General features: G+C 37.3%; 1 protein-coding gene across 1 annotated transcript in view; it reads left to right on the top strand.

The window, feature by feature from the left end:
* Positions 1 to 8,895: 8,895 nt before the first annotated feature.
* LOC117294068 (gamma-aminobutyric acid receptor subunit alpha-2-like) overlaps positions 8,896 to 15,480 on the top strand; it is a 77,894-nt gene continuing 71,309 nt past the window's right edge. The window contains exon 1 of the mRNA XM_033776585.1: positions 8,896 to 9,203. Coding sequence (XP_033632476.1) covers positions 9,127 to 9,203 — 77 coding nt within the window. The 5' untranslated portion in view covers positions 8,896 to 9,126. The remainder of the gene's footprint in view (positions 9,204 to 15,480) is intronic.

The following is a 15,480-nucleotide window of genomic DNA, read 5'->3' as shown; positions in this document are numbered from 1 at the left end:
CTCATTAACCAATACTGAATTGCGTTTAAGCCTTCACTCCACACTTTAGTATACGATCACAGCATCATAATGTGATGTAGAGTAAATGCAATTCTCTGATAAAAACTCCGGGTTGGGAAATAATCCCAGGGTTAAAAGAAGCAGGTTCGTTTGTCTGATAACGTCTATAATGCAACCGCTGAATGACAACCCATAACATAGAATATCTCTTGACTCCCACATGCACCCATCTCAACGCAATCGACTCGCCGAGCTGCCAACCAAGGACATGTAGGCTCAAATGCAATACTCTCTACGAACCTCTCCTTACCGTGTATTGGATGTATGGTATCAGACTACTGACATTTCCTATAATGTACCCGTGTAACGATCTCTACCCCGGCAAACTGGGGCATCGACCACTAAAATAATGAAGTTTATTAAATTAAGGAGGCGCTGCGGGCAATGGTGTTTACATCACAGTAAAGGAATCAGTAACTCTTTGTGAAATAAACAGTGGTAGATACAAAATGTGTCCCGCGACCCCCCCCCCCCCCCCCCCCTTAAAAACCAGGACGGGGTAAATCCCACCCTCGCAGTGGTGTTTTTATACCGCGTTTGTGGTTTAATCCTTTAATAGCAAAAACGCTTCTCGTGGCACTATAGAGAGAGCACCGAGTTTTGGATCACGAAGAAGGCCGATTGCCGGCGTCGATAGCGGTGGTGGGGGGGGGGGGTTGAAGGGGAGGGGATAGAAGGAACAAACCGCGGTCGTTGTCCGTGAGTCTTTGCCGTGAAGTGACACACCCCAGGGCCGTTCTCCCCCGGTCCAAGGCTTTTAAGTTTCCTGTCGGCCTCCTGTGTGAGTTACCAACCGTTGTTGGGGTTTGGTTGCCATGGTAACGGATGAGTAAACATCCCTGGACCAGAGGGCTACACAGCCAGGGAATTAGCAGCCATTAGTGTATGTGTGTTCTAGAAAACAAGCGGCACATTTAGTAGGTCGGGGGATTGTATTAAACAAGTGACCTTTCTCTAAGCATCGATTTTGAACATTAAACACCCGAACCCTTTTTTCAGGGTAGAATATAAAATAATAAAAGGTGCCCCCTGAGCACAAAGTTTCCAGACATGCACACGACAATGGAGCGTTTCTCTTAAATTCGAAATATCTATTCAAAAAAGAAGTTTTTCAAAACATCATCCGTGCGCTTGCATTTATTCATGACCATGCTTCAGTTGGATATTGAATTAAACGCATCAAACCTAGAGGCAAACTCTAAAAACGCTTGTTGTATTTTTTGTCTGCAAACCAGGAAGGTCCAAAAAGATAAAAACTTCATGCATCGAATGCCAAGTGACAGTTAACAACCAAGCAGCTACGTTTCGAAAAAATATATGTAATTTTGTCAAATTGGTGTCTTGCTAGGAAACAGTGAAGTTGAATAATTAGACGAAGCACCTGGATTTTGCGAAGCTAATGTACCCCCGGGATGGGAGATATTTTTTTTCTCCATATACAAGCATCGCCCCTCTCTCCATACAATGTTCACCTGCTGTTCGAACAATCTCCCTGCAGTCTTGAAGATATTAAAATCTCAGCTCGCGATGTTTGGAAAATTGATCCGCGAACTGCACAAAACGACCGCAGTGGTAGTTTGTAAAGAGCACCACAAACCTTACAACACTTGCTCCTCAGCCGATCTTAGGGCCTACACACTGTTTGGTTTAGGTTATAGATACCTGAATCATATCCAAAAACAACGATACTGTTTGTATTGTATTTTTTTGTGGTAGGACTCCCCTTCCACCATGGCACCCAAATCTAAATGCCAAAGGCACTCTAATGTGTTTTTTGTTTCATCATTTCTCAACAAACCGGTTTATTTTGTTACACGACGCTTTTTTTATCAAATTATGTCTCCTTATTTTGGAAAAGGGGAGAAAGAAATTGTGGAATGGGGATCGATAAAGGAGCGAGCTGTCAGATCATAATATAGTATTGATTTCTTTGAAAGTGAAACAGGGGAAAGGACCGTTGGGCGGCGATGGCACAGCTTGTCCGTTTATTGGACATTCCTATTCCTTGCGGACCATAACATGGATGAGATGACCTTTGAAGGTCTTTACGGGGCATTGAGGTTCATCGGGGAAGAAGACGTAATGTGGAAGTTTACCTGCACGATACGAGCAAATTCGTGAATGTGAACGTCAGAAAATAAAAAAAATTTGTTACTTGAAGTTACCATTTTTCACGTCAGATCAGACGTGCAGACACGTCATACGTGAACATGAAATAATCCCAAAGTGGTGACTTTCATTTTCGCGTATCTTTCGTAACGTGTAGCTAAACCTCCCTGTTAAAACATCTCCTCTTTCATCTTTGTTTTGTTGGGTGTTTTTTTTAAGACAAAGCAACTTGATAGTGTTTTTAGTTGTGCGCTCTAGGCTATAAAAACGTTTATTATAAAGTAAACATGGTTCGAAAAATGAAGCGTAGTATAATATAGTCACAGAAATATTTCAAACATTGTGTGAGTCATTTTACTTCGTAGACTAAAAGTAACACAGTCCAAAATTGTGTGAAGTGGGAAAAAATGGTTCTGAAAAACAGCACCCGGTAAAACCGGATATACTCGTGATGCAATACAGCTGTCAATGGTCCAGCCAGACGGTCATTTATTTTTCAGGACAAATTGATAATATTGGCCCAAATCTGCGTTTTAGCAGACTTTTGTTTATACTTTGGCAAATTTTAGCAACTTGAATTGTCTTCATTTTGTCTCCTTTGGTTCTTGGTTCTATGCTTAAAAAAAGTGCATAACATGAGTTTATTTAACCTTTTTTTGAAACACGATTTATATTGTCCATAGTTTGACCATGAACTTTCTTCCTTCATGGTTTGACACTCAAAGACATCCAACATCCCATTTCGTGATAATGATAAAGGTATGGATATAGATTGGTTTTTGTCAACATGATGGTGATTTATAGTCCGTCCAATTTATCAATAACAATGCAGTAAACGTGACATGTGAAAGTTTCAGTCGATTGCTTCTCGAGAAAACAGGGAAATCTGTAAAGAACGTGCAATCCATCCACGTTTAGTGAGATGACAGCATGTACCAATCGCATATATGGCTACCGCATCCACAAACGGTTACCACGGAAACTTGATATCCCCGAAACTCTCCTTGAGATGCATTTTGATTATTCGAATTGTCGACATTCTTGTATTGACTTCTAATCAATTGTGGAATTTCCGAGAAAATGTTTTCAATGGATGCTTACTACCGTTAACATAACCATCTTTATAATATTACATCTCTTTCAGCTAGACAACAAAAATAATGAAGTTTATTAAATTAAGGAGGCGCTGCGGGCAATGGTGTTTACATCACAGTAAAGGAATCAGTAGCTCTTTGTGAATTAAACAGTGGTAGGTAAGAAGTGACCCCTCCACGCCTTCGATCGGGACGGTATAAAACCCAACCTCGCATTGGTGTTTTTATGACTTGTGTGTGGCTTAATCTTTAATCAGTGGTCGACACTATTCAAAACTGGGCGATAAAATAATGAAATCGAAAAAAAAATAAAAAAATCATCATTTTTGTTTTCAATTAGGCCTAAGCCTTCGCAGGATGTAACAATAAATGTAGCCCTATAAGCTTAGTACTTGTGTATAATATGAAACTGTTTATGAGAAGTAAACCATTGTTGTTCTAATCAATAATCTGAGACATGATCCTAATTCTCATAAATGAGTCGATTTATGAAAGGCTTCGCGAAATGACACCCTTTTTTCCGGGGTCATTACCAAAGTATGAACCCACCTTTAATTTATACTACATTCCAGTAAATATATTCACCCTGTTCCTTCCATCGATTCATTATGTCACAATTTTTTTTTTATTTATGTCCATTGACGTCTAAAACCCTAACAAAAATTGTCAAAATAAAGACATCCCACGTTCTACTGAGGTTTGTTTTGCTAGCGAGCGATTTCTGATAGCAACATGCACAACCCAGTTTTAATGCCATGTGTGATTTTTTCTCATCTGTGTATGAAAAAAAGAATTATCCTCGGCACCGGAATGACCGGAGATGCAGCGTCCAAGGGCAGGCTGTGTTTGTATACCCTTAATTCCATCGTTTGAAGCATCTTTAAGAGTGGGTATATATCCAGTAATGGCGTTGTAGTCATGTCCTTCCTAATGAGATATCAACAGCAAAATATTAAATGTCACCACTATCGTATATAGTTTAAAGTCAATTCAAATTCACATTTGTGAATATTTCATAAAATTATTCAAAACAATTATTGGGGAATGCGTTCTTATCAGGTCCTTCTATATTTTATCTAATATCACCACTATATTACAAATGGTGTCAAGCCTTATAAAAACTTTTGTTTATTTCTCTAATGTCATGAAAAACATACGTACCCTAAACAAAATATTAATTAGAGAAATGATCAAACTCAATTACAAGGTAGAACTCACTAACAAGCTCAATAAAGTAAATAAATTTTAAACAAATCCTTTACTCAAAAATATTGTACTCTACCAAAAGCCGGGACTCGGGGTGTGATGACTGAAGGACAGAACGTAAATAGAAACAAGGACAAAAATGCTGAAATGATAATAATTATAATTTAAATAGATTAAAGACAGATTTTTCGCTGACTAGCCATTTGAGAATAAGCCATGTCAGATTCTGAGAAAAGAGAGCTCTTAGCGCTTTGAAATCTACCCACATAAACAAGATATAGCCGGTTTTATGACAAACTATGACAGTCTCAAAACATGTTCAAACGTGTTCAAAAGAAACTTGTTCTTTAGGATGGAAAACTCAGGTATCAAATCCAACAGTCACATAACCAAAACACTTCAGTCTACTGAAAAAATAGCACAAACAATTTTGTAAAAGTCTGAACGTAATTATAAAACATGAACGAGCTTAAACGTCTTACATCTCAGAAGTTTAGAAATTATTTTTCTAATAGTGCTATTATGATCTGCATTTATTATCTCATTTTCTGCATTGAGTTATTATTATTAGACAGTGGACACTATTGGTAATTTTTCAAAATAATTATTAGCATAAAACTTAACTTGGTAACGAGTAATGGTTAGTTGTTGATAATATAATACATTGGAGAAACGGCTCCTTCAGAAGTGATGTAGTTTTCGAGAAAGAAGTAATTTTCCACGAATTTGATTTCGAGACCTCAGGTTTAGAATTTGTGGTCTCGGGTGAAAAGGGTTATTTTTCTTTCATAATTATCTCGCTACTACGATGACCGATTGAGTTAAAATTTTAACAGGTTTGTTATTTTATGCATTTGTTGTGATACACCAAGTGAGAAGACTGGTCTTCGACAGTTACCAATAGTGTCCACTGTCTTTAATGAAGAAGTCTCTTTTAGAATGGCTGGAGACTGTAATATGACAATATATGTGGTTCTGTTTCAACTTTTTGAGTATTAACAATAACCAGTTAATGCATTGTATAGTGCTTTTGCAAATAATTGATAATTACTCCCATGAAATTAAATATTTATATAGTTTTAATTATAGACGGATCAGCAATGAAATAATCTTTTAAGGATAGAGACTTTATTACAAAATAAAACCAGCTGTGGTTCTGTCGCAACTTTTTGAATATTATTAATATTAAGTAATTAAATGTTATAGTGCTATCGTAAATTGTTTGTAATTACTCTTATGAATTGCAATTATTATCTCTTTTTTTTCTTGTTGCATTACGTTTTATTATGGAAGGTGCAGCAATATAATAGTCTCTTTAGAAGGGATAAGAGACTAATATCAAACCAGCTGTGGTTCTGTCTAATCTTTTCGAATATTTATAAATAATAATTAATCATTCTTATCCAAAATTGTTAATAATAATTACCCTTATGAATGCAGTTATTACCTCGAGTTTAATCTATTATTGATGACACAATTATTAAATAATCTTGTTTTGGGGGGAAGAGACAGACTTTTCGAATAACTACTTTAATCTAGCCGTCGTTGCATAATATACACTATAATGGTTTTTGTTTTTTTTCTTTTTTTTAATTCAAGGATGCCAGCGAAAGCCTGGGCACGTAAACACACAATCACCAAGACCATGCTTAGCAAAGAAAACTATTGCTTAACCACAATAATATATAACCAGCCAAACTACCGTACATTTACCATTGGTGTGCCTTGTACCCTACTCGGTTCTTGCGAATTAGCAAAGGATTATTCTGCTAAACAGCTTTATGAAATTTTGCCCTTGTATCCACGCCAGTTTGGAACCACCGTATTTATAAGATGGTCTTATTTATTTATTTATTTATTTATTTATTTGTTATTTTTAATTACTATATTTTTTTATGCAAGTCGCCAGACCCATGCACAAGGTCTGAAGATCAAGCAAGGTTTGGGTTACAATCAACTATTTTTCCAGGGGCCGTTGCCACCTACTCCTGGAGCTGAAACAGGGTTACCCCCTCTAAGGTCTATACGGATGTAGGCTTGGGTATCATCCATCAGAAGCCTGGCTGGTAGAGCAGAAAGCACTACTCCCCAATTTTATGTAGCAAGTGTCACGACCTGGACTCGAACCCACACTCTGCTGATCAAACACCAGAGATTGAATCCATTGCTCTTAACCGCTCGACCATGACAAGCCACAAAATAACCAGTGATGTGGACAAAATAACAGTTGATTTTCTTCGCCAAGCTGACTTGAAAAGTCTGAGTTCAGATTTTTAAAAAAGTCTGAAATTTCTCATCCCTGACTACCTACCCAACTTGATGTGTACGTAACATCCATCCCCGTGTAACTCAACACGACTCAACATTGCAACTAACGTCTCGGGTACATATGCAATTTATTATAATGATTCTTGAGGCTTATATATAGAGAGTAATGCATGATGATGTCAGCGTACGAATTGAAACAAGTCCGGCTGACGGGCGAAACGTTTGACTTTTACCGTGTCCTGTTTCAGAGCGCGTGTCGGTACTCGAAAATAGGTTACGGTCAAAGATCCAGTGCGAAGGTTGTTTGTTTCAGAAGAATTTCCTTGCAAATCGGGAGAACAATATTCTTGAAATAATCCCAAACAGTGAAATGTAAATCTGGCGTGATACATGATACCTAAAACTTACCTGAAACATTTAACATGTGGCATTTTGCGTTTTGATTGGAACTTAAATAAGGTGCAAGCAAAAGTGTGAGAATACATTTAAAAGCCTTCGAGAAAGTCTCAGCTAGGCTCGAAACATCAGGCCATTGTTAATTGTTTGTCATTTATACCATACGTTCCTGTTGGTTAGCAGATGGTAACCACACACTTCTACTAACAAATGAAAGAAATGGATCACTTAGAAAAACGAGCATATTTTGTTTTGTGTTTTTAAAATTGAAAATAGATATTCAATTATCGTGCTCGCTTCTTTAAAACACTAAGTAGCTATGAATTTATTTACTATATTGTTTTTATTACAATATACCGGATAAAAAGATCAGGAAAATATTTTTACATCGATGTCCTGCGTCGGCCAATCAATACAGCAAACAATAAAAGGTCAAAATAAATACACTAAACAAACACAAAGAATCAATACAATAACAACAAATAAATGATAAATAAAATCCATATAACGGATCGCTAAAATTCACTTCAATAATTTCTGGCATTTTATGATTTCCAGTTACTTGTTTAGTAACATGCACGCTGGCGCCCTATTGAAAGACTAAGCGAACTTAGTATTGTCCGATATAGACTATTAGGTGTTATTTGTTACTACGCAGGCATTTTCCGTCAATAAATATCAATAATTAAAAAACCATATAACGCAATAACACGGTAATATCACCGGAAATGTCGTTGGCCTTTTACATACAAGAAAACACGGATCAGAATATATTTTTCATTTTAGAAGATATAAAATACACAACATCATTTTCATAATCATCTATAAACAAAATACAAAAACACCGGACATGTCGTTGGCTTTTTAATGAAAGAAAACACACACCACTATGCATTTTCACTGTAGAATATATAAAAATACACTACACCATGTTCATAATCATCTAGAACCAAGCTATACAAAATACATTTCCCTGCCCGCAAGGCACTCTTAGGAAACATGTCCCGCAACTTACGTATATCCTCAAACACTTAAATGCTTTTGATAAATTTATCCATTTTACATCAGACGAAACGAACACACGTTCACACACTGACACGCGACTTAAAACCCAAGGCTCTCCACTCCTAACCAACCAAATTGGCTACGTCATAATTGTTAAAAAGCAGGCAATATAATTACTTTGTGTGCATTTTATTCCACACGACCTATGGGTAGGATGCAGTCGTTTTTACAAGGCGCCCGGGTGTCCTTAACCAAGTCCCTATCTACATACAATAATCATTTCCCAAATGCATTTTTTTGCTTTACAGTCTTCTCTTATTCAATTAAAACTCTCCTCCATCGTCCCTCACCTAATACAAACCCCTAATACTCGTGGAGTTATAAAGTGTTATATTTTTTCTCACTTTCTTTCTTTCCTACCTGTAAACAATTTCGATTTGAGTGAGATACACGACATGAGTTTATTTGATTCTCACGGTGTAGTGCTTCATCACATTTATCACGGTCGGTAGAATTCTTTCACTTCGAGTTGACATGAAATTGTGTCAGAAGTAGTCTCCCAAAAAAGCGATGTTTTTTCTTCATTTTAACTCCCACCAACCAAAAACCAAACCACGTTGACCCTTCACACTACAGAGTAGCCTCCCCTGACATCCCATCCCCCAGCATGCCTTGCATGTTACTCCCGCTCATTTCGAGGTCACCTTCCGTGACCCTTACATGAAGCGCGCCACCATACAGCTGTTTTGAATCGAGTGTTGTTTTCCACTGAGTCTGAACGGCAGACTAGCATCACACGGGGAGGCCCGGCACGTTTTCTCCAGCGCGCCAGAAACCGTCTCTTGTTGTGTCTCCACTTTAAGCGCCAAAAATAACGAGAGGGAAATTGTTGTTCGCACACTGCACCGACTCTCAGAAGATAGCAGAATTGTGTTGTTTCTTGGTAGAATAATCCTTACCCGAGCCGTTTGTTTCGTCTCCAGGTTTGATGCAGTTCGCAAACAGACAAGCGATGGAACGACAGTGGCTACCATGTCTCTTGTACGGCAGTTTTATTTTACTATGGTAAGTTCAAGCATCGATTCCATTTACGGTTATAGCTTAAATTTATCTTTTATTGAACGGTCGTTGGGCTGTTAAATAAGCTTGTATATTGTAATAAACCTACATAATTATTATTTTGTGGAAATTTTGCTCGATCAATATACTGCGAATCCAATTACCCGCAAAGTCCTGTAATGAAGGATTTATATTCGAAAGATGAGCGCTGTTTTAATTTATCACCCTCTGAACACTTTTACTCTTATTTTCAGTCTTGTAGATTTGTATTTCTGATGATAACATTATGAATTTCATACCTTAGATTTCATTGAAATATGTAATACTAGTTCCCTCAACAAAAATGTTAATAATGTTGTCGTAAAGCAGCGTTAAGCATGCAAGTCTTGGTTAAGCCCCGAGAGACCGAGTTGAGAGTATGTTCCTTCGGGGATCACACACGCGTTTGTACGGTACACCACTCCACTCGCGCAAGCCATAGATCCATATTGACTATATCCAAGAAAAAAAAAACCTTGCTAGATTAGCGTTTGAGTAAAATAGGGAGAGAGTGAAGGGGGTGGAAATGTCGGCCTATGAAGGGACCGTGTTATACCCCGCGGGAGACGGGGGGACTCTACGACCCGGAGACCGGGTAAGTCTTAGAGCTTCATCATCCGGAAACCCGGTTTCTCCCGGAGTCACACCTGCGTGTTTCACATCAGCAACCCGCTGGTGGTTTTTTTTTTTTTTTTTTTTTTTTTTTGGGGGGGGGGGTGGATGTTGAGGGTCTGTGCTGCCGGCGTCTTCGTTCTACTTCCTGCCCGTATTCCTATCCACCAGGCCGACGTTAATTAAAGAGAAGCACATATATCGGATCAGCCTTAGTGCATTCCGGGGCATTACTGGCAGGCAAGATACCATACTGGTTTCAAGTGAAATGGTAGATGTGTCAGTATTACCAACAACTAAAATGCATAGCTTTATAAAACGTTTAGCTTGCCCTTTTTCTGCATAACAAAACATTGATAAAATCATGCATTAATTTGAACCCGGCGATCTACCTTTGTGTAACCTTGTGTAATCCGGGGCATTTTCTGGCAGTCGAATTACCGCACTAGTTGTATGTGAAATTTCAAATAGCAAAAAAAAACACAGTTTTAAAAATCTTTGAGTTGGCTCTTTTTCTTCATAACAACAGTTGATAAACCATGCATTCAAACCAGCTGGTCTACCTTTGTTAACAACACGTGTGACCTTGTACATTCCTGGGCATTACTGGCAGGCAATATACCACACTGGTCTTTTGGGAAAATGTAGATGTGTTATAATGTCCACATAAATAAAAATCACGGTTGGGTGTTTTTTTGAAATGGCCTTTTTTTCTACGAATCAAAAGTTGATAAAGGTCAGGCGGTGCAATCGCCATGAAATGTAATTTTATGTTTCTGCTATTGAGCTGTATACAAATTGTACTTGCATGAAGACCATGCTCAGTTATTGTCAACATGTTATATCAAAGGTCATCTGTTCTAATGGACTTTCTTGTTTTATTGAAGCTAGGGTTTGAAATCACCGTTATAACTTAATAATGTGGTACCTCTAAGTGACCTACATTGTAATATAACTTAATTGATTTATTTCTTGTTTTAGTCCAGAGGGAACAAACCCCATACGGTGAAGGATGATATGCATATTCATTAGGATGTATAGATATCCATGAGAAATCTATTGAGATTTTGAGGTGGATAGTGTACAAGTCGACCTTGTGTAATCTACAAACGCGTGATGTTAAGGTCTAAAACATCCATATTTTAATATAATTTGTTTGATTGACTTCTTGTTTCATTCCAGAAGGAACAAACCTCATAATTAAGGTAAAGGCTGATATGCATATTCATGAGTATGCATACATAATGATAAGTCTAAGGATGTTGGATTGGGTAAAGTAAAGATGACCTTGCGACAACTACACACGCTTTCAAGCTTGAATACGCCTTCAACCGTGAACCTCCTATTGTCCCTCTTTTGTTTATACTTCTTTGCAATAACTCAAATTGGAACTGTACACGTTTTCCAATTGAGGACATTTCCCGATCCGTGTACTCGTATTGTTCTCTTTTGTTATAGGGACCCGGTTTGAATGTGTGTACCTACTCGTAATGTCAAGTTCTAAAACATCATCATTGTAATAAAGTTTGATTGATTGATTTCTTATTTTATTCCAAAAAGAACATACTCCATATGGGGAAGGGTATTATAAATATTCACAATAGTTTATAAATATCCATCGACAAATCTATTAGGATTTTTAAAGGGGGGATAATAAAAATGTAACCTTGTGTAATCTACACACGCGAGATGTAGTGGTATAAAACATCCAGACTGTAATGTAATTTGATTGATTGATTACTTGTTATATTCCAGAGAACTTACCCCAAATGCTACATGAATATTCATAATAATATTCATAATAATAAATACATATCCATGAGAAATCTATTAGGTTTTTGAGGCGCTTAATAAAGTTGACCTTGTGTAATCCACACACGCAAGATGTCAAGGTCTAAAACATCTACAAGAAATGTCCACTCGAGTGTGGATCGATACTGAGGCTACGCATTAGCATAGCCGCCAGCTGGCTGTTTGCTGGAGCCGCATGCGCAGTTGGGTTATTTAAAAATTCCGACAGTTGGGGAAGTTCTTTGTGTGGTGCTTGTAACTTTGGGATGGTGGTATCATGTCTGAATCCATACGTCGATTGAGTTGATCTTTAACACTCGCAATTATTCTCGCTAGAAACAGAACTTTGCTATTCTAAGAATAGCTGCTAGCTTTTGTATTATCGTGTATTTTATACACAGTTGTGAAATGTATACAGTTAACTGGTATTGCACCGCCTATGTTACTTAGGTATTAAACGGATCGGGCTGGCTTAGTTGTTTCTTTACCTGGCTTTTACCTCTCTCTCCGGTTCAAAATCCCACCTCAGACCTTGAGGAAAATGGTTTGGGTTTTCGGTGTTCCTGAATGTTTGGGTTTTCCCAATTTGGATTTGTCCTCCTAAAATCTAGAAAATTATCGTTTGTTAGTTCATCCCGTTTGCGTGAATTGTGCTGTTGAATTTGTAGTAAAAACATGTTGTTATTACTATCAGTTGAAAACAAATTGAGATTTCTTCATAGCTCTAACGTGATTTTGTTTTGTGTATTTGTTACTGTAGCTACTTTAGACGTTTCTTTGAGATAGGTGTCTTCTTTGATAGGTGTCACATCCTATGATATTAGTATGGGTTTATACGACAAATACATTAGTCAGGTGACCTGCCTTCGTTTGACCTATGACCCGCGTAAAATCAGGAGAAAGTTCTGTATTTTGTTGCTGGTCCTGGTCAAAGTTGACCGGGTCCGGGAGCCTGACTTATTTCGGGTCAGCCTGACTAGGAATCAATGTTAAAATTACCCAGACATTTGCCACACACTTGCCTGATAATAATAGCTGTTTTTACATGTTTCACTACTGTGAATGAAATGTCAATAAAAACACAGTATTTGTTTAGTGTAAATTCTAACATCCCCTCATCTCAATGGTGACTCAATCATATTATTCCATCAACTCCAAATAAATGAAGATAGTTCTTGCTTCTTCGATTACCACAAACTTGATCAATCACATCACGCCTCCCCACCCCAAGAGAGATACAGATAGATATATGAGGGGGGTAAATTAAATACTAACAAAATGTCAAGGTTTGTAAATGTTGCGCTCCAAACCTGTCGCTACAATCAGCAATTCGGTTTGCCAGCGACGTCTCCAGTGCGAAACACTTAATTCCTATACAGCAATTCGGTTTGCCAGCGACGTCTCCAGTGCGAAACACTTAATTCCTATACAGTGTGTGTGTGACTGAGTTAGACTTGCTTATAACGGTTGATCAATTGCATTGCAATCATGCGTATATGTATCAAGCTGTTAGCATTTCACACTTTAGTACGATTCAACAAACTCAGTTAAAGATGGAGACCATTTTTTTATATTTTATTTTTACTTTTTTGTTTACAGTTTTTTACCCTGAAATTTTAGTGCATGCAAGATTCACAAGTGGGATGTGGGTTATGATATGAGTTGCACAATATTCAGTTCTTTATCAATATATTATTTGCACTCATGCGAAAAGAAGCACTTTTCTGGCAAAACAAATGGTAGGTCTACTCCTAATTAATATAAAGGTAAAGTCTTCTTTTGAAGAATGCTTGGCAAATCCTACAACCCACCTCCACGTCTTAAAAGACTTGAGTACCTTTTCAAAATGTCCATAGATTTACATTAAACTTAGCGGGTTTAAAGATAATGATAGTGCAAAGCTTCCCTTCAAATATTACTTACTGAGGTTCTTGAGAAATGAGTAAAACAATTTCATGAAAATACGTTTGTAAATGCTTAAAATAATTTTCATCTCATGAGACGAAAAATATTTGCATAACATTATTTTACTAATTTCCACAAAACTGCATCACCTCAGCACGTAATATTTTCAGGGAAGCTTTCTACTATCATTATTTTCAAACTGTGTAAGTTTAGTGTAAATCTGTGGACACTGTGTTTTTTGTCCTACAAAGGTTACATAGACCTTAAGGGGATGGTATGAATAAAGGGATGGTATGATCAAAATTGCAGGAAAAGTATTGGAACAAATCTTTGGATGTACAAATAGCTCTTTCTCTAAAACTACATTAGTTCAAAGGGTGTCATTTCTAACAATAATCTGAAACAAATATTTAGTTGGTTTGAATGATGACATGACTTCCAATGTACATTCTGTTCTAGCACTTCAGGGTACCATTGGTTAGATACTGGACACTATTGGTAGTTGTCAAAGACTAGTCTAAACTTGAGGTCTCGAAATCAAATTCTTGGAAAATTACTTCTTTCTCGAAATCTACGTCACTTTAGAGGGAGCTGTTTCTCCAATGTTTTAAACCATTAACCTCTCCCATTACTCGTAATCAAGTAAGGTTATATGCTAACAATTATTTTGAGTAATTACCAATAGTGTCCACTGCCTTTAATGTATGCATTTCGAAAATCCAATACAAAGTATGTCCTTAAAGTCAATGAACACGTTTGGCGATTGTCAAAGACCAGTACTCTCACACTTGATGTATCCCACCACATGCATAACATTACAAACTTGTGAAAATGGTGGCTCAAGTGGTCGTTAAAGTTGCAAGAGAACAATAAAAGGAAAAAAACACCCTTGTTACACTAATTTGTGTGCTTTAAGATGCATCATAAAAGAGCTTCAGGCCTGAAGTATTGTATTATTTGAGTGAGAAATTAAATCCTTCTCTAAAATTACTTTACTTCAGAAGAAGCCGTTTCTCAAAATGTTTAACACTATCAACATCAGCTCTTCTTTGCTCGTTTGTGTGCTAACTATTATTTGGAGTAAGTACCAATAGTGTCCAGTGCCTTTTAAGGGAAGGTACACGTTTGGTAATTACTCAAAACTAAAATTTACTTAAAAACTTACTTGGTAACGAGCATTGGAGAGCAGTTGTTAGTATACAACATTGTGGAAAACGACTCCCTCTGAAGTAACGTATTTTTTGAGAAAGCGGTATTTTCTCCTTAAAACAATAAAAGACTTCTAGCTAGAAGTCTTTTATTCCTATCTGAAAGCACACAAATTCGTTCTCGCAACTTCGATGACCGATTGATCCCAAATTTTAACAGGCTTGTTTTTTATGCTTATGTTGGAATACACCAAGTGAGAAGACTGGTCTTTGACAATTACCAAACGTGTTCCTGCCCTTTAATGTCCACGTTCTGAATATTATCACCATTTTATTGTCATAAATAAAAACCAGTTCTAAGTACTCTTATTCAAATGGGTCAATCTGCCGTACTTGGTGCGGTGATGTGCAGTGATCTACAAAAACTAACTGGTTTTTTAAATAGTGATCGTTCACATCAACGTGCGCATGTACATTTTACTGAATTACACAAACCTTTCAACCACTTGCCTGGATTTGAAAGAGACAGTAATGAAATGGCTCGCAATTATTTGTGAGTTCTGCTCAATGAAACTTCATTTCCATTAACCTTTTCAAGAAGTCTCTTCAGACGGGGGCCAAAACCTCGCAAATTTAAATATATGTCGAGGGATGTATGCTATTCCATGAACACCCTTCAAAAGGTCCTCGCTGGTGGAATGCCATTGACGAAGAAATCAAAAGCCAACCGTCAGTTAACCGTTTGAAAGCCTCCTTCAAAAGAGACATTCTCTCTCAGATGTAACATA

Source organism: Asterias rubens, chromosome 8 (assembly GCF_902459465.1).
Source record: "Asterias rubens chromosome 8, eAstRub1.3, whole genome shotgun sequence".
Classification (NCBI taxonomy): Eukaryota; Metazoa; Echinodermata; class Asteroidea; order Forcipulatida; family Asteriidae; genus Asterias; species Asterias rubens.
The sequence above is the reverse complement of the archived record's forward strand: the minus strand, read 5'-3'. Positions and strand labels throughout refer to the sequence as shown.